Genomic DNA, 26,725 nt, shown 5'->3' with positions numbered 1-26,725 from the left:
ATGACAGACTTCACAGCACCCAAAAAGTCCCTTTTACATTTCAGAAAGCCAGAGAGGAGACTTCACCCCACTGCCAAGCCCTGCAGAGGCAGAAAAAACAGCAAAGCACGTTTATCTTTCCACACAATTACAATTTCACTTTGAAAGGCTCTGAGCTGAAACTCCAACACTTTGGACTGCCTGCTGCCTGGCAGCTTTCAAAGAGAATAATGTTTGATTTATTTTTTCTCTCCTTATCTTCTCTCTGTGTCTCGGCCTACCATTTCCTCATCCATGCTCAAACAAGCTGGGATGAAAAGATGTTTGGCTTTCAAATGGCTGTATAGCATTTAAGAACACCAGGCCACTACTGTTACATTTTGACACATGAGAGGTTTGAAATACGTGTGTTTTGTTGAGAGTTTTTAGTGCAGGAATATGGTCATTGCTGATGTGTTTGTGAGTTGCAATTTGAAGTACATATGAAACTATCATTATTACTTTGAAACTTTCTGCATATACTTTGTAGTTAGTAAAGTTTGAGTATGACACAATCTTTAAAGGTATACTATGCAGGATTTTCCTAAAAAAACAACGTATAGACTTATACAAAAATAATTAGAGCCTGACTGATAGATCAGCCTATCCCAGATATATCAGTATTTATTGGTATCGGCATATATGTTGTCCAAGCTGATATATATATGTCTGTGTCATAGGTGTATAAAGAGCTGATGGTCTGTGTGTCTGCTTGACTGAGGGCAGGGTTGAGCTACACACACACACACACACACACACATAGAACAGAGAGGCCACAGCGGACAGGATGAAGCTCTGCATTCATATGAAATCCGGCAATGCAGCACCTTCCCGCAGAGTTGAGCGGAGGTGTGGGCGTGTTTATTTGTGGTTTAGAATGTAACCGTCCTGAAACAATCAGAAAATATTTTATCTGATTCACTGCTTTGTTCTTGCCAGTGCTGCTCGCTCTCTTCATTCACTCTCTAGCTCACTTGACCGCCACTGCTCCCTCTTGCTCTCTCTTACTCTCACTCTTTCTCTCTTGCTCTCTGTCTGGTGTCAAGTCGGGGAGGAGGGGCCAACTTGCTGTGTGTTTACAAACACCAACCGATAAATCCTGCATAGTGTACCTTTAAACCAACTGAAAACTGAGAGCCAGCAATGTAACTGAGCCTGGGAAACATGGCTCAGGTGAGAAAAAATAATGTGATGCAACATTCCTCATCATAAAGACAGAGGGCAACATATCATAATCTGAAAACCACACCCACCAGAGGGGAAAACAGTTGGCGCCATAATATGCAACCAATGCCTGAAACGCTAAAGGATTATTTTAGCACCGTATGTCTACCAGAGAGGAAAAGGTAGTTTATAGCGTATGCTGGAACCCATTACATTGTATATGCTAAGATGCAGTACATTAATGCAGGGGCTGACATCACGTCTACAGTAGAGTTAGCACAACTGTATAGCAAACTCCACTACATAACAGGCTGGCATGACACCTTTCACAGCTGAGATGGTGAGTATAGTTTGTAAACAGAGTCGAGGAAATTACACGCACAGACATGCAATCATTTCCCATACGAGCTCTTTTTACAGTTAGCATTTCAGCTGAACGCAGGTTAGCAATTCTGTGATTTAAACATCTATTACAAACACTGCATACCTTTCAATTAAACAGTTATTTTGTTTTCACTTTCATGTCTGTTCTCTGTGACTAGCAGCATGTCCAGGTGTTACTGTGTTATTTTTACAGAGGTAGGCCCTGTAACATTATCCACTTTTGTACTCTTAAAGTTTTTCGGTTTGGCAGCTTATAAAAACTTAGTTCTGGGTTCTTTACCCTGTTGGTAGTGCATCCCACCACACAGCAGCTTTTTGGCATTTTTCTGTTGTTTGCTAGCAGACGGAAGAGACAAGGAGGCAGCTTCACTCAATATAAAGTCAATGGAGAGCGACGGATTGTTTTCCCCTCCGGGTGGGCGGGACTTGATTGCGCTCTGTCTCTATATGGGTTTTTTGTTTGTGTGTATGTGTGTGTGTAAAAAAAGAGAGAGACACTTGTGGGTGCACACTGAATGCCTGAGTCATAATCTGGATCTTTTCCAGGTTTTTTTGGTCCTCAGGCTCTTTGTGTTACCTGTGGTGGCTTTACACCCACTCATGAACAAACACACACACACACACACACAGAGAGATGTACTGACAGTCACACCTAAGTAGTATCTTGGCAGCAGGTGGTTGAGAGGACTTGCTGTCAAAGTTTGAGCCATAGTTTCTCTCTCTTCCTGTTTATTTGTAATTGACATTTTCCCACCTACAGCTCCAGTTGCACCCCCAGTCATCCAAGAAAGGGGGGATTTCTTTTTGAATTTCCTCTGCAGAGGTTTCTTCCATTGTTTTCCTTTATGTCCAAAGGCTTTTGGTTTCTCCTCCTTGTCTCATCAGAGAACTGGGGCTGGGTCAGAAACTGTTTCAGTCATTGGCTTGTAAAGCCCATTGAGACATTGTATTTGTTGTCAGACTTTACAGAAAACTTGATGTAACTTGACTTGACTCACCAGTCTGTGGCAATGATGTCTGTCTGGTGAAACAGGTGTATAATCGTCAAAGGTTTAGTAACATGAAAACACTCACTATTCTCTGTATAACTGCAGATTTTTGTTTTTTATTTCTTCTTTTGTTCCTTTTTAATTTAAATGTATTTAGTTCCCTGCCTCTGTACTGTTACTGAATAACTATACTGTGATTGCAAGGTGGTCTTCTGTGTTAAACATAGATCTGGGAAAAACTGCATTTTCTTTGAAGTACAATAGAGCTGATTAATGAATACAAGAACACTAATTTACTCTGCAGTTGTCTAAAAATATTAAACGCTTTCAAATTACAGTATTTCAGAGAATGATGAGAAGGAATGGATGATATGGGGTTTCAGTATTTGCAACTGAGCTTCACTCACTCACTCACATGCACACACTTGTGCTCACTAAACCCTCTGCTAAACTTTTTGTGCCCTCTCTTTTCAAGAGTCATCCTACCACCCTGTCTCCTTTCATTGTTCAGCACTTGCCCCTGTCAGTCAGCTTAGTCAGGTAGTCAGCTTGTCTGCACTGTAATTTTCAGGTGTGTATGAATCACTGCACTGGAGCATATTCATAGTCACGTAGTGGGGCCTGCACTGGCACACCTGTGCTGCTTCACAACAACCATAAGTCTGTAGCAACCAGAAACATTTAAAACAAGTGTCAGCAAGTGCAGTAACAATGACATCCTCATGACATAGTGCACATTAGTGAATTTATATGGTCATTTGTTTCTGGTTGATGTTTTTGGTAATACTTTATTTTATGGGTCCCATAGTTTCCTACATTTTCCATTGGAAGGTTTCTGGAAGATTGTGTGTAATTATAGAGAAAATTGAGCTGGTGTTCAGTTTGTACACTTCAATTAACTAATTCCAATTAACTGCTACTAAAAGTGGATCCTTTAGTCAGTGCACAGCAGGTCAGGTGAACATGTCTTTGGAGCAGCTCCTTCAAACATATTCCCCTGGAAATTAACAGTTGCTTACAAACTCAACACAAATAACTAACTCAAACTCCTTAACTGTCTCATTTGTCTGCATAGTCCCTATATGTAGTAAAAAATTACATAGTTCATTGCAGGGACTTGACTGGGAAAATATTTGGAAATATGCACGTGTAAAGTAAATTGTGCCATGTTTCTTTTATATACAGTAGTTGCTACAGCACACCAAAGATGTTTGGTATCCATCTAAGCTGTTCAGATCATTAGGATATTTACTTAAATCATGTAATTAATGGTGGTTTTTAATAAGATGGGTCCTTGTGGACTTCACAATTATTCCACTGCAAACTAATGCACTAATTGCAACTTATCCTACTCCTTAGAACTGTTCACAATAGTATGAAGATACAGTAGTATGAACATAACAACATAACAACATTGTAGCGTTGTCTGTGACCATGACACTAAGTCTGGCATTGTCATGAGGTCATAATCACCTCACTAATCATTGCTTACTCATTCAGTGACTCACACTGACATTATGGTGATGGAATCCTATAGAGGCCACTGCTCCATGGGAGCAACAACAATTGCTATGTGCCAAACAGTGAAAACTACAGTTGTATGCAAAAGTTTGGGCAGCCCTTGACGAAAAGCATATTTTGGTGATATACATATTTTTTTTTTTTCACTGAAAAGATAAAAACACAGTCTAGGATATGGAACATAAAACACAATATTTTCATCAAACATTCATGCATAGTTGTTTTTTATGTCATAAATTGAACAAAAACACCATTATAGCATGTGCAAAAGTTTGGGCATCCTACATAGTCAATACTTAGTAACACCCCTCTGACAGCTTGCAAATGTTTCTTGTAGCCAGCTCAAAGTTTTTCAGTTCTAGTCTTTGGGATTTCCTTCTTTTCTTCTTTGCAAAAGGCCTCTAGTTCTGCAATTTTCTTGGGCTGTCTTGCATGCACAGCTCTTTTAAGATCTACCCTCAGATTTTCAATTATGTTTAAGTCAGGGGATTGTGAGGGCCACTCCGAAATCTTCAGCTTGCGTCTCTTGAGGTAGTCTGTGGTGGCTTTTGAGGTATGTTTAGGATCATTGTCCTGTTGTAGAAGCCATCCTCTTTTCAGCTTCAGCTTCTTTACAGACTGTGTGATGTTTGCTTCCAGACTTTGCCGGTATTTAGTGGAATCCAATCTTCCTTCCACCCATTGTTTCACTTGCCACTGGCTGTGACACAACCCCAAAGCATGATAGATCCACCCCCATGCTTATCAGTTGGCATGGTGTTCTTTTCATCAAATGCTGCTCCTTTTTTTGTCTCCAAACATACCTTTGCTGACTATAGCCAAAGAGTTTTATTTTAACTTCATCAGTCCACAGCATTTGTTTCTAAAATGCATCAGGCTTCTGTAGATGTTCCGTTGCATACTTCTGATCTTGGATTTTATGAGGAGGATGCAGGTAAGGTTTTCTTCTACTGACTCTTGAAGGTCTTGTTTGTGCAAGCATCGCTGCACAGTAGAACAGTGCACCACCATTCCTGAGTCTGCTTAATCTTTCTGCAGGTTTTTTTGCAGTCAAATGGGGGTTTAATTTGCATTTCTGACCAGCATACAAGCAGTTCTCTCCAAGAGTTTTCTTAATAATAATAATAGCTTTGATTATATAGCAATTTTCAAAAACAAGTAACAAAGTGCATTACAAAGACATAAAAACAAGAGAAATTACCAGATAAATAATAAATAAAAATAGAATTGTTAAAGTAATGATGACGAGTGAGGTATTAATTACTAAAACACAGTAAAAATAAGTAAAGTAAAAACAGAAGAATAACCAATTCAAGAGAAAGCAATTCTGAAAAAGTATTATCTTGACCCTTTCACAACAAAATGCAAAATTTCTGGGTCTGGTTTATTCTGAGTTCATGTAGGAAAGTGTAAGCTGGTGGGGAGCACAAGAGGAACGTTGTCGCCATCAGACAGCCAAGTTTCTGTTAGCAGGAAAAAGTCGATATCGTAAGAAGTAATGAGATAATTGCACATGAAAGATTTGTTAGCTAGTGACCTGACATTGAACAAAGCAAAGCTAATGTGCTCTAATTGATTATTAGCTGTGACAGTGTGGCTGCAGTGAACAAGGGAGCGGTTATCCATGTTAACAGATCTATGAGGTAGATGAGTGTGCGGCCTGTTATTGAGAAGTACTGGGATGTCAGATACAGAGCCAGGATTAGGTCGTCTGTGTGGGGATAGTGAGTCAGTTGACAGTTCCCCTAAACTACCATCTCTTAACTACATTTTGCACTGTGGAAACTGCAGGCTGACAACGCTTTGCTTTCTTCTTGTAGCCTTCCCCTGCATTGTGGGCATCAATAGCTTTCAGTCTTACACAGCTGCCTAGAGGAACCCATGGGTTCTGAGTGTCCGGAAAAGGTTTGAGTTTTGTTAAGCTTTAAAATTGGTACCAGCTAACATTTCCTAATGACAATTGTTGACATGCCTCAGACCTAACAAGCTGATTAAGGTCTGAGACTTCAGAACTCTTAGGGTGCCCAAATTCGGCATACAGCTATATGTGTTCATATAAGATATGCAAATAAATGGATTGTCGTCATATATTTTATATTGTCAGCACTTTGCAGAAGAACAGTAACACAATGTTTTCTCAACAGAAGGTGGGCATTTTCTTTTGAAGGCTGTCGCCTTGGTGCAGATGGCCATGCAAAGCCTCTGTTTCTATATCAATGTTGTCAATCCCACCACCAATACCACTGCTACTAATACTGCTACTGCTACTGCCAGTGATACTTTTACTAATACTAATACTACTTCTACTTTTACTACTGCTACCAATACTATTGCTACTACTAATAATAAATTATATTTATAGAGTGCTTTTCATTAATCACATGTTAAAAGCAGTTCTGAAAAGGTGAGTTTTGATAAGTGATTTGAACATGGACAGATCGGTGCAGTTTCGGATGTGTTTGGGGAGAGAGTTCCAGAGTGAGGGGGCAGCAATGGAGAAGGCTCTGTTGCCCCAGGTCTGGTGCTTGGTCCTGAGTGGTGGAGACAGGAGGTTGGCATCAGAGGAGCGAAGGCTGTGGGAGGGAGTGTGGTGGTGGAGTAGGTTGGTAAGGTAGGAGGGGGCCTGGTTTTGTGAGTGAGGAGAAGGACTTTGAATTGGATCCGTTGTGGGACAGGGAGGCAGTGGAGGTTCTGAAGGACCAGAGTGATGTGGTCACGGGAGCGGGGGTGGGTGAGCAGTCAAGCAACAGAGTTCTGGATGTATTGCAGTTTATTAAGGACTTTGGATGATGTGCCATAAAGAATGCAGTAGTCAATGCTGGATGTTATGAAAGCATGGATCAAAGTTTCGGCAGCAGAGAAGGATGAGAAGTGATGGGTGGAGACAAGCTCTGTTTTTTAGGTGGAAAAAGGCAGTTCTGGTGATTTGTTTGACATGGTGTTCAAAGGAGAGGTAGCTGTCAAAAATGACTCCAAGGTTGCGGATGTGTTGGGAGAGAGACAGAGTGGAGTTATCGATGGTGAGGCAGAAGTTGTGAAAGGTTTTGGTGAGGGATTTGGGCCTGATGATGATCATATCTGATGCATCGATGATTTAATTTGAGTGAGGCAGTTGGTCTTGGTGGAGTGAGTTTCAGTGGAGATGTATAGCTGGACGTCATCATACTGATTTTACAGATTTTTTTATTACTACTACTACTACTACAACTACTACTAAGAATAATACACCTGATGTATTTAGCACTAACCTTAAAGTAATTCTGTCATAGTTCTCTACAGAGATGTACTATAAGTATATAAGGACTTATATTTACAAGATAAATAAAATTGTTGCTTTTTAAGAATTTGTTAAATGATTGATTCACATTTTCTCAAGTCCATCTTTTAGACAAAACTCACATGTCCATATATAGAGAGGAAGTGTTATCGGTCACTGAAATTATTCCTCTTGGCTATATCAGCCATGAAGTCACCCTTTATTTTCATGATTAAGGGGGACAAAATTCCCAGTCATGCAAAAATACATTTTATAAGGCTTTGGCATTCTGAGTCAGCCAAATTAAGTGTGTATCATCCAAAGTTGCAGTCTTTTTAGCCTAAAAATTCCCTTTGTAGAGAATTGGCTATGAAACTCCCTCGCCTATAAATTACCAGAATTGTATTTCTTATATCAAATCGTCAATAATATTATATATTGATAAATAAATGTGTGTATTGCCACAACACTTGCATGGTTCGGTAATGTCAAGCTTATGGTCATCATCATATATAAGACACAAAAAAGTCTTAGCAGTTTCCAGTCAACCAGGCCAGCAGACAATCTCATAGCACTTAGCTGCATTGAGCATTGATGCTACATATTTACCTCAGGAGTCGACCTCATTTAGACACTGCTAAAGGTTACTGAGTATCTGTCAGTGTAATTGGTCCTCTGCGACTGCACAGAGGCATGCTGTGCCACATTCATTTCTCTCAATTCCCAGTCTATCAACCTATAATCCTCTCCTCTCTCACTGTTTTCTCTAAGTCTTGCTCTCTCTTTCACTCAGTTTTTCTCATTCCTTTCAACGCTCATTAAAGAGGACTAGCTAGTCCTCAGCACACAGAGAGAGAGAAAGACACTTTGTAGAGAGTTATTTGGGATACATTTTTCGAGTGTGAACTCATAGGCGTCATTGGTGTATAGTGGAGGCCAATGCAGTGTTTCTCTGACTTCTACTCTTTTGTCCTTTTCTTGGGGTCCTTGTGAAAAAGTGATGTAATCATGATGTGGTTTTCTTGATGGCTTTAAAAATGTATGAATGATAACTGATGTGACAACGCTTCGCTTTGTGTATTTGCAGTGTATCAGGAAGTGTTGAGCTGTATGACTGACCATGTTTTGTAGACCAGCAGGCTACTGTCATACTGTATGTATTTAGTTTTGATCTCCACATTTACCTCAACTATTACGTGGCCAAAGGGACAGGGGCCTCATTTCCATAGCATCTAATCAGTGGTGCTAAAATAATAAAAAATAACTAGAGATGAGGTAGAAAACTAGTCTTGATTGGAGTTGATCAACAGTGACATTTTTAAAACAAAGAATACTGTTTTTCATTTTTAGTTTACATGCTCTTTATTGGATTGGAAAGTTATTTTTCTCTTGCTTGTACCATTTTGGAGGACTGAAATTAAATTCTGCTCTTTCTTGGTACCAGAAACCACTTATGACCAACTCCAAAGTCAGTTACGTTGTCAATCTTTTATGTTATGCACATGCTATTGTGATGAAACTTCTGATTGGGTGTTCTAGATGAGCATGCCACTCATGCACCGAGGGCTGTTATCTGTGGAACAGCCTTTTAGTTTATAAGAGAAGAAGAACAAAGAGTCTAGGGCTCTCCAGTTTTAAGCTTCAAAAGTGTATAATAATTGAAAAACTGTTTTGTTGCTGCTTTGATGTACCAGCAGATCCACAATGGAATTTGCCAAATTTTGTTGTAGTCATGATGTCAACAAACAATATAGTTAATACATTAGTTTTCTCCTGGATAGTGCATTGTCAACTTTGAATCTCTGTTGGAATACATGTTTTTTGTGATTGTGCAATGATTTACAGTATCATTTGGTATTTTGTTGATTTGAGTCGAAATGAAAATATTTCTGAAGTTGTTGCCACTATTTTATACAGATTTTTGATATTTGAAATTTATTTAAAAGTTTGAAAAGAATTATTTTTCTGACATAGAAGAGAACTTTTCTGAAGAGGTTCATTTAATGCTTTCAGTTTTTTTGAGAATTGATTGTAGTTATTTAATTATAATCCACCAAGGGTGTCTTAATATCTGTTCTACTAGCTGTTTTTATCACCAGTTGAGACAGTTCACATGAATGCTTGTCAACTTTTACAGTAGGCTATATTTTTGTCATTAGAATAAACATTATCTCCAACAAAAACCTGAAAGGCCTCTTTAGCATATCAAAATGGTCCCACAGCAGAATCCAATGCAGTATTTATCTGCAAATGGAAATTCCCCAGTCAGACATGCATACAATCACCAACACCTGGCAATGAAACAAGAACTTACCTTTGAGTTTCTGCCTGTTAGACTTCAAAACACTTTAATATTTTAACCAAAGCACGCACTAAAACAGACCCATCTGAACAACTCACCAACAGAGAGTAGAGGGCATTTTGTTTTATCATGAGAACTGGCCTCAAGGCCCCAGACTGCAACAACAAAGCACCTCAGATCTTTGTTAAAGGGTCAATGAACCATATCACAAATAAGCATTTTCTCATTTACCACTCGTGGTATTAATCCATGCAATTGGTTTTAGGTTTTATGAGATATCTGTGAAATTTGTACCATCATTGTATGAGAGTGACTGGTATTTTGTTTGTGTCACTGAAGGTATTGAAAATTACATTTGAAAACTTAACAGCAATGAGTCTCTCAAAACAATCCAAGAGCCTGGAACACGAGTGTCAGACCAGGTGAAGTTACTGTAGTTCCTATAAAACACTCTTCACAGTGAGGTCTGTGGGAAAGGAAGGGAGGGAATAAGTTGCCATGTTCTTTTACTCACTCACTCACTCACTCACTCACAGAAACAGCACTGTACAAGTCCATATCTCCATGGTGATATAAAGTGTGATCTGGAAAAGAGAGGTAGTGCACCATTATGGACAAACATATACTCAACCATACTGAACTCTTTCCTCGGCACTCTCATTAATGGCTGTGTAGTTTTTGATTGACTTAATTGCCCGAATATGTCCATACACATGAAAACTGTAAACACTTACTGTCACATACACACATGATCATGTTGATTTGTACATGTCATTCTTTATTTCATTACTCTCCCGGGCCCTTCAACGGAATATCCACATTGTTTGCACTGCCCAAGAGCTAAGCAAGGTCTTGGACAGCAAGGTCAAGATTTATCAGCCTGAACATGTTATTTTGAGTGTAATGATTGCTTTAGTAATGAAAAATCCAAACAAAAGACATGTCTCCCTTGCTGATGGCATCAAGAATCCAACCCTGAAACTTTTGAGTGGCTGTGGCTCAGGAGGTAGAGCGGGTCGTCCACTAATCGGAAGATTGGCGGTTGGATTCCCGGCTCCTTTTGTCCGCATGTCGATGTGTCCTTGGGCAAGATACTTAACCCCAAATTGGTCCTGATGGCTGTGCCATCAGTGTGTGAATGTGTATGAATGATTAGATTTCCTCTGATGGGCACATTGGCACCTTGCATGGTAGCCCCTGTACCCATTCAGCGTATGAATGTGTGTAAATGGTTGAATGTGATTCGTAGTGTAAAAGCGCTTTGAGTGGTCGGAAGACTAGAAAGGTGCTATACAAGTACAGTCCATTTACCATTTACCATTTTGTGACTTTACTGTTTTAGTTATTTAGCTGACACAGTTTCCAGAATGACATACAATTACTTGACAGGAATACATTTCCAAATTCCTTTCCTTTCTCCGAGGACTTAATGTAGTATTGCAGTTTCCCAAAAATAAGGTACTCTGAGAATATGTACAAATAAACATCACCATATGTGTAGGTGACACCAAGCCTTTACAGCTTTTATGTTCATGGGCAGAACAAAGGTTTTACTTAAAACAGTTGTAATCTCTGTGCCCAAGCCAGTAAAAGCTGGATGACAGTGCTAAGGTTATTTTGTCAGACTGAACAAAGCTCCCTCCGGAGCCACAGAAACACTGGGCTGTTTTTTCTTTTTTCTTTTACAGACTGACTAGTTTTCCCTTTGACCAGTAAACTGATCATAATATGTAAAATTGGTGAAGTACTCCTTTTTAAAAAGTGTTTTGAGAAAACATGTTAATTGAAGCCTTGTCTGACACAAGACTCTAGCATGTGACCTTGCAGTAACTTCATGGTCTTTAGTTACTGCAAAATATAGCCTCATTTCGATTGGTGGTTTTGCTTTGTGTTATGAAAAAGAGTTTACAGGCTTTGTTGGGCTAAATTTGACAGTAGTACTGTAGTTTCCAATTGTTTACTGTATAATCATGGTTGTTGGAGTAGCTGAAATTAAAGTCAGACTTTGATATTGTAGAACATGTGATGTCTGAAATTTTCTAACTTATTTTTTCTTTTCTTTTTTCCTTCCACCTTTCTTTTCTACCGTTTTCCTCTTTTTGTCTCTCTTTACTGTTTCTCAACTATAGAGTTGGTCCCATCCTGATTGAACTGAATTCAATCCTTGCATGGTTGCAATGCAGACTGTGTTGTAGAGACTTCAGCTTTGAAAGTTCACCATCAACATATTTCTTTTGATCAAGCTCCAGCTTTGTGAAGGTACAGTCTCTCTACTATTATTTTATCAACTCAAAAGAATCCAAACTCAAAGGCTTGCACTTGTGTGATGAGAATATTTGTACCAGTATTTAATATTCTGTTTTCTACTTTTTTGCACTCAGTAGATTTGTAAGAGTTATAAGCCAGCCATCTTTGCAACACTCATAAGCTGTAGGGTATTTGCTGAAATTCTCTACACTTACAGATGTAATTGCTACCATTCATTTTATTGTAAACTGCTGATTTGAAATCTGTGAATGACTGTTGGTTACTTGTCTATGGGCCCTACTCATGTTTTCCTTTTCCCTTGCTCTTCTTGCAGAATCAAATGTATCCGTGACGCTCTCTGATCACTTCTCTCAGTGGGCAGTATGTTGACCCTAATCTAAACCCATCGACACCCCATCCCTTCCTTTCCCTCCCATCTCCCCTCCCCACACCCTTTCCCAACTCCATCATGACCAGTCTCAAGCGTTCCCAGACAGAGCGCTCGGTTGGGGGCTCTGTGCCGGCTACTGATGAGTTCTATACCCGCCGCCTTCGACTGCCCAATGGAGGGGCACCACCACCCCGCAGTGAGAGCGCCCACATCTCCTCTTCCTCCACCACCGGCACCAACCCTGGCGTCCCCAAAATGGGGGTTCGGGCTCGTGTGGCCGACTGGCCCCCAAGGAAAGATGGGGGAGGAGGAGGTGTTTGGCATATCACTGTGGAAACTGACTCACCCAGCTCCACCATCACCAGCTCTTCAGGATCAGGAAATGGAGATAGAGAAAGACTTGGAGGAGGAGGTGGTGGAGGAGGTGGAGGTGGTGGTGGTGGTTGTGGTAGTGGTGGCAGTGGAGGAGGAGGGGTGTCAGCCGTCACAGCCCACAGCAATCTGTCAGCCAAACTGGGCCACCTGATAAGCCCTCAGGACTCATCCATGCTCCGCAACATCCACAACACACTGAAGAGCAAGATGCAAAGCAAGGGAAAGGACAATCGTTTTCTGTCACCAGATGGCTATCTAGGCTCACCTCGCAAAGGCATGCGACGCATCCGCCAGCGGAGTAACAGTGATATAACTATTAGTGAGCTGGATGGGGATGGCAATGAGGGCTGGTCTTTCTCTGGGTGGACACCCATGCACCGTGAGTATGGCAGTACTTCATCCATCGATAAACACGGTGTATCAGGTGAGAGCTTTTTTGACATGCTAAAAGGATACCAGTCCTCTGAGGCCCCTGATCAGCGAAGCCCAGCTCCAGAGAGGCTAACTGAGCTTCTTACTGTGGCTCCTGTAAAACAGGCTGCCCTGGACTTGCCCGATGGACCCTTAGGCCCAGCAAGAGGTAGTCCTGCCAGTCGGCTTAAGGAACGAGAGAAGCACTTGAAGAGGAGGTCAAAGTCAGAGACAGGCGGAGAGTCAATTTTCCGCAAGCTGCGCAGTGTGAAGGTGGAGGGTGACACATCGAGGGCTGGCTCAGATGTTGAGGATGGGGGTAAAGGGGATGAGGGTGGCCCCCCTCCCAAACCCTGGCTATGCCAAAAAGGCTTTTCCCATTTTGATGTCCAGTCTCTACTCTTTGACCTCAATGAGGTCATCCAGAGCCGGCAGTCAGGGGCCAAACGCAAGAACACCACTACAGGTGCCTCGGCTGCTGCTGCTGCCTCTGCTTCAGCCACATCATCCCTCTCCTCCAATCAGAGTGGAGGGTATGGGTCACCCTGTGGCTCACAAGAGGAGCTGAGCAAAGAGGGGTCAGGAGGAGGACACGGTACCAACCCAGCCTTGGACCCAGGTGATGATAAGAGCAATGATCTGGTGCTCAGCTGCCCATGTTTCAGGAATGAGATTGGTGGAGAGGGTGAAAGGAACATCTCTCCTGCTAAACAGGTAGGTTTTGTGCAAGAATAGGATGATTGGATTTCATGAAGAGTATCTCTAAATATGGTCATTTTTCTCAATTCCTATCAAGATTACTCACTGGGGTTCAACAATTTTAATCTCAAAACTGCAGTATGCAGAATTCATTTCTGAACCATTTTGATAACACCAACACTGAAAATCACTTTAAAGTCTAATGCAACATATTGAAAATGTACTGAATATTTAAGTGTGATTATTTTTTTGGCTTTACTTTTTTTTGTCTTGCATCCTCCAGCAGGGCAGCATAGGTAGTGGTGGGAGCTCAAGCAATTCCTCTGGCAGTACAGAGGAAGGACCTTTGGAGAACACCCTCACTACTCATTTTACCAACGCTGGTGTGGCTGTGTTGGAGGCCTCTAAAGATGGACCAAGCCAACATGCTGACAGGTCCAAACGATACATTGTGGAGCATGTTGACCTTGGCGCCTATTACTATCGAAAGTACTTCTACCTCAGAGGTAGGCAAAATAAGATAGTATGGGCTTAGATTAGTAGATTCATATTTCTTGTCCTTAAAAGCTTTTTCTCCATCTCTGGTGTGGAAAATGTCAGTCTTAAATACTATTGAATAGATACTGTATATACAATTTTATTTTCAAATATACCCATTACAAAATACCATTTTCTGCTCATAGTCAAGTTACAGCTGATGCAGCATTTGTGCAGAATCCAGTATTGATTAAATTTCATTCTGCGTTTCAGCAAGAATAAAAACGATTAGCAAGCTGTAGAGGAAGTATTAGAGAAGTTATTTTAATCCTTTAGTTTAACAAGTTTTATTCCTTTGTGTAATTTCCTCTTTCATTCACATTGTCCCTTTATGACTATCCCTTCCTCAAATCCCTCCCTCATCCATCAAATCTCCATCACTCCCTCTCACCCCTAGAACACTGGAACTACCTGGGGGTAGATGAGAATCTGGGCCCAGTGGCAGTGAGTCTGAGGAGGGAGAAGTTGGAGGAACACAAGGAGCATGGCCAGCAGTACAGCTACAGGGTCATCTTCAGAACGAGTGAGGTACATTGACATGCATGACCTCTTACACCTTTCTGACATACATTGTGTTTTATTGGCTTCATTTGCTGATTGTTTTATTTAAATTGTTTCCAATTGATCTGTCCAATTGTAGCTGTTCCCTTTGAAGCCATGAATGTTCATGTTCACAAATGTGTCAATATTTAGTACACTCTGTACTGACTAATGTTACTGAGAAGCTATTATGAGTTCAGATTGTGTGGGCGTTAACATATAGGATCTGTGCCCAGCCTTGCTCATTGAAAAAGCCGGTGGGGGGGGGGCATTATAAAAGCTTCATCTCGATGTTACCAGATGTAGCTTCTTCAAGACCTTACATGCCACCGCCTCCATTCCTTGATACCACCGCAAATTATTGCGTATTAGATTTCAATTGTAATTTAATCTCCCAATTGTGCTCAATCTGCAGTTTGCATTGAGAGGAAATCTTTTGAGAATCCCTCTATCTAGAGCTGCCACAGTTACTGCATTACCAGTTACGCAATCACGTCACACCCACCGCAGAGTCAAGCTGATCACTCTTCACCGCTGAGTGAGCGGCTCAGTGATGGGACATTAGTTGTTCTCTCAGGCTTGACATGAAGAATGACATGCCTGCCAAATGCCGACCAAAATTACTGCTGCAAAGTTAGCCTTTTAATGACAACACTGGAATAAAGATAGACATTTAGACTAGAGAGGCTATAAAGTCAGTCAGCACTAAAAGTGTTTGGTTAGTCTAGTTTAACCTGCAGGAGTTTCTGAAGGCTCATGTAACGTGTTTTTCTGCCACGGAGGAAATAAATTCATGACAACTGAAAATGAGTCCAGAGCGTCTTCTGACGTCTCTATTGCAGAAATGGAATATGTCAAGCTGCTAAATACCACAGATGATCACAGATGATAAGGAGCTCAAAAAGACAAACAGGCAGTCATATAAATGCTAACTGCCAGAGAAAGTTTTTGACTGCTTCCAAGAGCCTGGTAGGAGAGTGTGAGTATGTAACTATACTATAATGTAAGTTACTTTCAAAAAGTATTTTTCCAAAAACAGGTATTTGAAAAGGGGGGGGTCACCTTATATTTGGGCCAATACAGTATTTAGGAACCAATTATCTTATAACATCTGAGGGTTTTTTTTTTCATGGTGGTTACTGCGACGTTTTGAATGGCTTCACTAATTTGTGCAGTAAAGAGAAAATGAATACAACGGCAGCTCTACCTCTAGCCCTTGCTGCCATCTCCTATAGACATACTAGAGCCAGAGATCCATGTCCTCATTCCCTGAGCTGAACGCCCACCTACCATCTTTGTCAGCCTTCATCTGTGAAGGACTGAGCTGTGCCATTTCGCAGCTAAACGAGACTAAAATAGCGCCAAAGGTATTTGAGTGGAAAAGGAAAAGCAATGCTCTCGTATTGAAGCACACCATGAGTAATAGCCCTTCCAATCTCTTGGGATGACGCACGACCTACTGTGCTATGTTTTCCTCTATTTTCTTCCCTTCTCTTCCCTTCCTCTCTCCTCTCTAATTGCTATTTTCAGAGCAGAGAGCCGGGCAGGTATAGATATATATGTGTGTGACTGTGTGGGAGTGAGTGTGATGCACTGATGTTGAAGTCCAGTGTCCACTGAGGAGAGCTGTTGTCCTCTCTTCAGTTAGAGTGTTTCTCTTCTCCAGTTTGTTTAACCAAGAAGGTGTTGGCACCAACATCGGCCCTACTGAACACTACGTGAAGACACACAAAACACAGACACTTGGTTTTTTAAGAGCCATGGGACCACTAGAGATATCCAGCTGTATTTGCTCACGATATGATATTCAGGTCCTAGTCCTTCTACAGCCCTCTTGATTTATTCATGGAAGTCCTCTTTGAGTTTGTTTTAGCCTCAAGGCTAAGAGTTTTTTAATAGTGGAAACTACAGCAACAAAACCTACAAGTTCTTCATTCTTTTTCCTTGCTTAGCCAGACCATTCTCCACACTTTGTTTTCCCTGTAGCCGCACAAAAAAATGGTCTGGCAGGATGTACTTTTAAGCCTGGATTTTGTACAGAAAATGATGAATTTCATGAGTGATCCTGAACCCCTGATGGAACACTGACCATGATTGTCACTTGAGAAGAGCACTCTTAAGTTTCAAATCAAATTCAATTGTGCAGGCCTTTAGGCTTCATCACAGGCTTCCTTGTAGTTTTCCAAACATAGACTTACTGGTGTGATGGCTGGACAGCTAGTTGCGCTATTGTCAGTCACAGGGTGATTTTGAAAGAACCTGCACAGAGCAGAAAGGGAGAGAACCGGACGAAAATGTTCATAACCAATACAAAAACTATCAACATCTATATGCTCTAAGACAAAATCATACAGGGAAGTGTTTCAGAATGTTTAAAATATCCTGGCTGACACCTGAGAAACCATTAAGAGAAAATCATGGTATGTACCCCAATGGTCAATGAAAAAAAAAAATTGTATTGTATTTTGGTTTACTCATACAATCATATATGTATCTGTAAAGGTAAGATTATAGTCTAATTGCTGTACTACTAGCAAGTCATTTCCACAATTTCACTGCAAAGGACTTATCAAAATTTGAAGTTGTTCTGACCCTTGCATTTGCAACTTTCTTGTCCCACCTGGTTGCCTTGTCTCCAGTTGAACACCCTGCGTGGCTCCATCATAGAAGATGCAGTACCTTCCACATCCAAGCACGGTCTAGCTCGAGGCCTGCCCCTCAAAGAGGTGCTGGATTACCTGGTGCCTGAGCTGAATGTTCACTGCCTCCGCCTGGCACTCAACACACCCAAGGTCACTGAGCAGCTGATGAAGCTGGATGAGCAGGGGGTAAGGAGACACACACAGTGCTTTTATACACTGCTTCTCCAGTAAGCTGATTTCTTCATGTTAACGAGAAACCTGGATACATTCATTTGGGTAGGGGGTTAGAGAAACCTGGCTTCCTCAGGTAGATTTCTCCTGGAGAACGCAGATTTCACGGCCATGTGTAAGGGTAACCAGGTTTCTAATCAGCTAATAATTCCATCCAAAGTCTGACTTAAACTGAAACTAACACAAAGTAGCCTGTAGAAATCTAAATAAGTTGGATTTCATCGCTGAACATTTGACTATTTGTTATACTCAGAGACATTTGCATTGTGAGGAAAATCTCTGCTCTGTCTGCCTGTCCTCTCCTCTCACTGTGCTGTCAGTCTGCCCTGACACACACACATCAACCTTAAAAAGAAAAAAAACAAAACAAAACAAAAAAAAAGAAACAAGCTCTTTGATACTCATGCTCCCTGATGCAATCATCAAAAATTGAACTCTGAAAATGTCAACATGATTTTGCTGGAAAATGGCACAGAGATCACTGCAGTACAAACCCAAAGTGGTTACTTCTAAAATGCCAGCATGAATTCTCCCTAAAATGTCAACATGGTGACATGATTTCTACACAAAAATATGCTTGTGTCTCCCCTTTTCATTGTAACAATCTCTGTTCTCTATACAGCTGAGTTTCCAACGAAAGGTGGGGGTGATGTACTGCATGGCGGGCCAGAGCAGCGAGGAGGAGATGTACAACAACGAATCAGCTGGTCCTGCACTGGAGGAGTTCCTTCATCTGCTGGGGGAGAGGGTTAGACTCAAAGGCTTCACAAAGTACCGCGCCCAGCTGGACACCAAAAGTATGTACATGCACAGAAATTACAAGCTGTCTTACAAGTACAGTGTAAAACCTTTGCATAGTGTTAAACTCACACTGAAAGGGTAAACTGAGATTGACACACACAAAGTAGAAGTTCTCATTGATTAGAATAGTCTAGAGTTCAGTCACCCAGCAAGCATTTGATGGATTGCAGCTTGCAGGAGGTAATCAACTGCATTTAAATGATGTGAATGTCCAACGCCTCAACAAGCAATTTGATAGCATTTTACCATTTTTTCTCCAAATTGTTTTCAACTGATATCTGACCTTTAATGTAATATGTAAAGACTGTTAATTTGAAAGGACAAAGCCAGAGAAAATGTGTGGAGTGGCAGCATGTTAGAGCAGTAGTGAATCCTGCAAGGTTTGAGATCTAAAAAATTTAATAAAATAAGAGAAAATAGTCAAATATCAAGGTTGACAGCAAAAAGAGTTTGTTGCTGTGTACCAGAAAAGCATAGATGTCACCCTCACAGTATGAGACTTCGGTCATATCGCACAGCCCTAAGCGATCCCTTTCTTATGTGTAAAGAATGTACCACATACACTTCATAATTTATAATACAAACTAAATTTGCTGTTAAGGATTTTCATTAGCATAAGGCTGTGCATTAAGAGGAGTAAAATGGAATGTTGGATTGAAATAAACTGTGTAAGGACACTTATACAGTAGCATTCATTTCACTGTTTTGCTTTGGCTTTGGTAATCCTCCCGGTTTTCAAAATGTCAAGGTGCATAGAAGTGGCACCCACATCTTTCAAGACCCATTTTATCCATGTGGAGTGGTTATAAATAAGGTCTCAGATGACTGAAACATCTTATCTTTAAAGACTTTTGTTCCTAGAACCTCTGTAAACCTCAGTCTCAGTCTACTTTAATCCCTATGGCTCCCTCTCAGTGTTTCTCCTGTCTATTCTCCCTGCACTGCCTTAAATACAAAGGTTCATTTAATTTCAAATATGTGACAGATGGCCTCTGGTGTCAGATTATTCTGTTGGGGTATAGATTCCAATTCACTGTGTGTTTTTTACCAGGGGCCTCTTTTCTGACCATATCTGTGTTTTTTTTGTAGACAAGATTGATTCCCACCTTATGTGTGCCTCCTCTTTGTACCTTTTCTTAGCCTATTTGAGATATGTTACTCCTTACTTTCCTTATACCAATTAAGTTATCCCCCAAAATGCTTTGTGAGGTAAAAACTCTCCCAGTCACTTTTTGTACGACATGTAATACAACCTTCCGTAGCCTCTAGTAAATTACATACAGCCATACAAAGCACTCCCTGTACAATGAGTGTAATTAATTGAGGTAATCTAGCTGCGTTAAGTATGGCCTTTAAAACACCTTGTGACTGTTTTGTTCTCTGAGTAGAGTGCATCGATAGACTGCGGAGGTGGTTATTAGCATTCAGTGGTCAGAGTCTGTTAAGTGCTGAGGGAACACCGACTGTCATCTGATCAACAATTGTGGCAGAGGATGAAGTGAAACATAAAGATGTTTGGTTATAATTGTTCAGAGCACAAAGTTATTTACAGTGGAGATGTTTCAGAGAAAATGTATCAGTTCTGTTTCAATTGTGAAAAGGTTTCCCCATTTGACTACTTTTTGTGGTTTCACACCTAAGGAAAACAAAGGAAAAGGAAAGATGCAGTACAGTAAAGGAAAATGTTTATATTCTGAAGCATGTCAAATGATTGTTTGTGTCCCTTTCAGCGGACTCAACGGGCACCCACTCCCTATACACCACTTACAAGGATTATGAGATCATGTTCCATGTGTCCACCATGCTGCCCTATACACCCAACAATAAACAGCAGGTAAGTTAATTGAGTACATTTTGATTTATGTCATACTCACAAATCAACATTGAAATCTTTGTGTTCAATAGTATTTTGCTTTTTTTAATGATTGAGTCAAGACATCAAGACCTATAGGACACATGGAGGGTAAATATAACCAGGGCACATTTTCAGCTATTTATATCTATATGCTTTAGCTTAGAACTGTGAGTGTGTCAGTCTAGCACCAGTCTAGACCATTTGGTTATCTCACACATTAGCCTTGCGCATCTGGAATCCAACTAAGAACTGGAAGAGTCATACTTAAGAACTGACACTATCATAAAAAACGCAGATATAGTTTTAGTTGGGACTTTTCTATTAAAACTGTTTACTTCATGCAATTCAGTTCATTTGATCCCATGGTTATTTCACTCATTTCTGGATAATGTGCTCACTGGATAATGTGCTAAACTGTTTCTTATTGTTCATGGTACAATGTACATTTTAATCTAATTTTGTTTAAAGTTGAACTCTGTCAATTTACTAAACTTTACATTGTTTTGTCTGTATTTTCTGAATTGTAAATTCTGTATTTACATAGAATATTTTTTGTTAGCGGGTTTGTCAATGGATTTATGTGCTGGAGTCTGTTGCTTTCATAGCCTTCAGCATGTAAGCCGCTTAATATCTAACCCCAGTTTCTACTGCTGTTCTTGAACTTTTCCAGCTACTGCGGAAGCGTCACATTGGGAATGATATCGTCACGATTGTGTTCCAGGAACCTGGGGCGCTCCCCTTCACCCCCAAAAACATCCGCTCACACTTCCAGCATGTCTTTGTGATTGTGCGGGCACACAACCCCTGTTCTGAGAACAGCTCTTACAGGTGAGCACTAAAACCACATTTATTTATTTATTCAATTCAATTCAATTCAATTTTATTTATATGGCGCCAAATCACAACAAAACTCGTCTCAGGGCACTTTTCACATAGAGCAGGTCTAGACCGTACTCTTTCATTTACAGAGACTCAACATTCCCCCATGAGCAAACACTTGGCGACAGTGGCAGGGAAAAACTCCCCTTTAACGGGAAGAAACCTCAAGCAGAGCCCAGCTCTTGGTGGGCGGCCATCTGCATTGTGTTTATATAGTATGTAGTTCAGTTTACTAGAGTTAGCTAACCGAGTTTAACCTACAGGGATTATTTACTGGTGCAAGAAATGTGGTGTCAAATAATATCATGTTAGAAGATTTTGAGCACAAAAAGACACAGAAAATCCAATAATTTAGTCCAAATGTTTTGCAGAAGAGTGTGTGTGATAGAAAAACAGAATGAAAGAATACCCATTACCAGAACCATTATTCAACTGGAAGGGTTGGCAATCACCAAACAGCTGAATTTACTGGTTAAAGCTGATTGAAGTGGTAAAATGGAATTAGAATCTCATATTCAGGCCAGTGCTGTACATGCATTATGAATAAGTCTAAATAGATGATTCAGACTTTTGGTTTACATATGGTATGATTTTACCCCATGAATCACTTTCCATCACTGCTGAAACAATATTATCTTTTGCCTCAAAAAGTTGTACATCTCTCGTTGCCTTTGTACTCCCATTACTCCATCATAGAGTAGGCTGTGAGTGTTGAGAGCCCTCTCTACAGCTCACGATTCATTACCACATTCTCAGAGATGTGTAATATGAATTGCAATGTGCCAGCATGGAGTCATTTTTAAGAAATAATGAACATTCTGCCTTTCTTCTATTTCCTGTTTGAAACTTTTCAGCTGTGAAGGACATTTCACTCTCTTTTTATTTCTTCCCCTGTCTTGTTATCTAGGTTTCTGTTGTTCTCTTATCTTGCTCTCTATGACTCTTCCTCCCTCTCCCACTAATGGGTGTTTTAATTGCTGTCTGAGCACATTGTGTGAGGTCTTAATTGTCCCCCATGGGGCTACTTCGTTACTGAGCAACAACACACACACGAACAAAGAGCCCAACAAAGGAGTGATCGTAGTGCAAATACTATTTACACGTACCCTCTGTGATTCACAAAGGAAAATTAAATTTTCTGAAGTGAAAAACTAATTTCATACAAACTATAAAGGTGAAACATGAGGTCTCGGAGGTGAATTATGATTCATAGTCACCACAGGGAATTCGGCTATGAGTCATAATGTATTCAGGGGTACAAACTTGTCACCTTACTGCGAAATGCGCCGTTTTGAATCCAAAATAGATAATTTGTGCGATTAGTGTAGATAGAGGGGTGTGGGGGGTCAAACATCAGAATTTGACATGATGGAATAACAACGGTAAGATTCGTAGTATTGTTGTTGCATGTTCAATCATTGAAAACGAGTTAACAAACGACGGATAGATAACTAACGGTTTGCTACAACATTAGCCCTGTGCTTGGCAAGTTCATGTTTTTCACATTATTCTTAAGAGAAAATAAATTGCAGATAGACGTTTAATTGTGTCCCGTGGGCTGTAGGCCTCACTGTTGACATGTGCGCTGAACAGGCAGTCACCTACATTATGACTGTGGGTGGTTATGTACAGTATGTACAGTCTGTTCAGATGTACAGCAGTGAGTGAAATACATGTTGTATTTAAGACTAAAATAAATATATAATTTGTAGGTACAGTGGGTATTATAGTGTTCCAACGTGAATGTAAAACAGGTTACCCAAGTCTCCTTACAGTGGACCTCAGTCTGACTGGTTTAATATAAAAATAATCTGCAGACCTGCAGATTTACATGATGGAGTGATGTGTGTGTTTACTGTAGCTGACGTTTGTCCAGCTGCTGGAAACCGCTGCTCAGCTGGAACAGACGCACAAATACTTTATCGGTCCATTTTCTGCCATGCTAGTTGCTAGAGCTAATGTTAGTGTAGCATTAGCATGAGCCTCAGATAGCTAAACCGGACAGCCGCCAAACAACAACTCCATGGAATTTCTACAACTTTATGAATCAGAGTTCATCAACACGACACAGTGAGCAGATGGAGGAACACTGTGACTTTTTTCTTCGTCGGAAGGCAGGGAGGTGCGTTTCACAGTTTGTGTGGCCCTTATGGCCGCTCACCAAACGCACCTGTAACTCTATCTCATGAAAAAGTGAGAGGCTTTACCTTGTCGCACAACTACGTACTATAGCAAATCTACAGAACATTTTCTGACACATCTGACACGTCCCCCTTATGTTTTTTTTTGTCATGAAATTATGCAAATTAGGCAAACTGATTAAATAAGTCAGAACAAACATAGCAATTTCAGGTGTGTTGTCTTCCCTTAATCTTATGTGTATAATAATACTTAATTAATAAAAAACATTTCATAGATTGAAAATGGCATTGAAATGACAAAAAAGAAAAAGGTAATAGAAAAGTTGTTCAAAAGCATCTTCTTCCCATAAAACACTATTGATGTAGAGTATTTAAAGTTGATGGCTGCATTAGAGAACACAGTTAAGAGCGGAATGGTGCTGCAATCTCATAATTTTACATACTGTGTTAATTATGTTATTTGTTTAGCAGGCGTCAAGTTATGTAACCTGTAACATGTTTAACAAATTGCAGATGGGGAATATGACTTGGGGCTGCGGCTTGAAAAGAATTTCAGTCAAAAGATTTGTTTTGCTTTAATCCCTCTCTCTCCTCTCTCACTCTCTCTCCTCTCTCTGTCTCTCCCCCCCCTCCCTCCACCAAAATATAACATAAGCTATGTTTTCCATTTTATTTGTCAGTCGTTGTGCATATTGTGTTTTTGTTTTGTTTGATGAACTTTATTGAATAGTGGATGCAATGCACTTTAATACGATTTTGGACCTGGCTCTGCTCTCTCTTGACTGTGTGCCCTGAACTCATGTCCCCTTGACATTACTTTTGTAGCAGTAAGATTACATTATTTCTAGAGTGAGGTTTCCTATATCCTCATGCTAAAATTGACTGTAAATCCATATTTTATTTAAAAAAAAAAAAAAAAAAAAAATCTTCCCGGGAGGGCATGCCCCTGGACCCTAGAGGGTTTGCATCTTTGTCACCTTTTTCACCCCTGATGAGTTTTTACCCCTGTGTATTATATAAGGATGACCCAAATGCTTTGAAGCTTCGATGTATGTTATTCTTTTTTTAAGGTCCTCTATAAGCGTCACAGAACATTTGCATACAGGGCAGGGAAATACAGCACAATTCATTTTCCTATGTAGTATGGCTCCGTACACCAACAGGCTTCAACTTTGGTGGTCAGTTGGGTGTAGCTACAAGAGAGATTTTATCAGTTCCTTCAGATTTGATTAGATCACTCAAAGTTGGCCTGGCTTAGTGAAGACAGAGCTGTAACGAGATATGGAGCTGTGGAGGGCTATTGGCCTCCATCCACCCACACCTTCCTCATCTGTGTTGTTAGATCAGGAGATGAAGGACGAGGAGAAATGACTAAATTAGACCAGGACTACATTTGTTTGGAAATGTAAACAAAGGTTTTGCCAGCTGACATCCGAATTCACACCACCTACCATGATGTCGCTCTGCTAGTCACTATAAGCTGACAGTCAAGTGCAGTTTTATACGGCTGCAACTAATGATTATTTTCATCATTGAGTAATCTGCCGATTGTTGTCTCCATTAATCAGTAATTGTTTTGTCTATAAAATGTCAGAAAATGGTTTAAAAAAAAAAAAATGTACACAAATTTATAATTTATCAGAGACTGTGGTGACATCTTTAAATGTCTGAGCAACAGACCAAAAACCAAACTAATATTTAATTATCATGTTAATTAACACTGAAAACATCAAATCATATCCTCACATTTCAGAAGCTGCAAGCAGCAAAAAATGGCATATAAGAGAGGGAATATGAAAAAGTAAAATAGTATTTACCAAATACCAATAGATACCACAATTGCCACACACCAATATTTTGTGTTTCACCTAATGCTATTAGTATCTAGTATAATTAAAAGTAATTGCTTGTTATTTCCAACTAATTTGAAAACTACTGTCATACAATCACATCTTGATGGCTGTAGTCCAAATGGATGCGATCTATCTATCTAATCTATCCTATATCAAGTAAACAAAGCCGAAGACATTATGGCACTGCTGACAGAGATAATGACCAGTTGACAAAAAGTAAGGGTGCTTTAATTTAAAAGAATGCATAAGCATGGTATCATTGTCGTCAGACACTTCTATATTTTTATATGACTCTTTTATGTCTTTTAAAATGGTTTATTTGTGTTCATTTCCCCATAGCAAAAATGTGACAGTTCACAGATGTCTTCATTGATGAATGCGTTCATAATGATAGTAAATTATTAGCCAATGCAGTTCTTTTTTCACCACATATACATCAAGACAGTTATGTCACTATTACACACCATACACACTAGCATTAGGTAGTATGAGGTGATAGTGATTGAATGACTGATCTGAATATGACCCCTAAGAATATGTTTGGTATAGTGTGAAAAGTCAATCACTTTCTTACATGGGTTAATTCTTCATTTTGAATTATGACAATGATCTTGATCTTGATCTTTTACTTCAGCTCTCAATGTTGAGAACACATTGTGGTATACACCTTCGCCAAAGAAGCCACTCAGTAAACCCAACTGTAAATAGTGTGTAACATAGACGATTTATGCTTTGAGGACTAGTTGTGACAAGTAGACAAAAACATATTATATGTACCTTCCCCACATCCAAGCATACACACACACACACACACACACCTATGAGCCACCCACTCCAATAGGTATTGACATGCTCTTTTTCTTGCCCTGGCTCAGTGGGCAGTAGGTCATGGATACTGGAAGAGCGGAGCTGCCCACACACTGGATATTTATAAGACCACAAATCACTGAAACCACAGGAATGTGCTCTTTCATTTCTACTGCCAAACCTCCTGCCACGAGGATCACACAGCAGCCACACAGCCTAGCAGTCCCTTCTGCGCTAAATTGTCCTTTCCCTCTCTCTCACCCTCAACCTCTTTTCAAGATTAAAGAGATTTTATTTGTCACATATATATACAAGTACGTATTAAACATGATTATAAAGTAAACAGTGCGGATAAGGCGGCAACAGTATTTAAATGGCAGTAGTGTAAAGTATAGTATGATATACGTACGTTAATGTCCTTGGGTATATTGTCCTTCAAGAGTTTATTGTTCATTGTTCTTGGCTCTGATTGCCAATGGGAAGAAACTCTTCCTCCGTCTCTCAGTGTGGGATTTGTGGCTGTGCAGGCGTTTGCTTGATAGCAGCCACACAAACAGTCCATTGCTGGAGTGATTGGAGTCCTCTACTATCCTCCTGGCTCTTCTTACGAACTTCCTGTTGTATAAGCTCTGCAGGGAGGGGAGCGCAGTACCCATAGTCCGCTCAGCTGATTTTACAGTCC

At 40.2% G+C, this 26,725-nt stretch overlaps 1 protein-coding gene across 2 annotated transcripts in view; it reads left to right on the top strand.

Annotated features, from left to right (window-relative positions):
- Positions 1-26,725, top strand: part of sipa1l1 (signal-induced proliferation-associated 1 like 1) — a 96,821-nt gene that overhangs the window by 45,548 nt on the left and 24,548 nt on the right. For both annotated transcript variants that reach the window (XM_067571645.1, XM_067571644.1), the window contains exons 5-12: positions 11,764-11,893; positions 12,216-13,772; positions 14,041-14,263; positions 14,692-14,822; positions 17,474-17,662; positions 18,330-18,504; positions 20,239-20,342; positions 21,034-21,191. In XM_067571645.1, the coding sequence (XP_067427746.1) occupies positions 12,351-13,772; positions 14,041-14,263; positions 14,692-14,822; positions 17,474-17,662; positions 18,330-18,504; positions 20,239-20,342; positions 21,034-21,191 (2,402 nt within the window). In that variant the 5' untranslated portion in view covers positions 11,764-11,893; positions 12,216-12,350. The remainder of the gene's footprint in view (positions 1-11,763; positions 11,894-12,215; positions 13,773-14,040; positions 14,264-14,691; positions 14,823-17,473; positions 17,663-18,329; positions 18,505-20,238; positions 20,343-21,033; positions 21,192-26,725) is intronic.

This window comes from Thunnus thynnus, chromosome 18 (genome assembly GCF_963924715.1).
Source record: "Thunnus thynnus chromosome 18, fThuThy2.1, whole genome shotgun sequence".
Lineage (NCBI taxonomy): Eukaryota > Metazoa > Chordata > Actinopteri > Scombriformes > Scombridae > Thunnus > Thunnus thynnus.
Note: the sequence above shows the minus strand (reverse complement) of the source record. Positions and strands in the feature narration are given on the sequence as shown.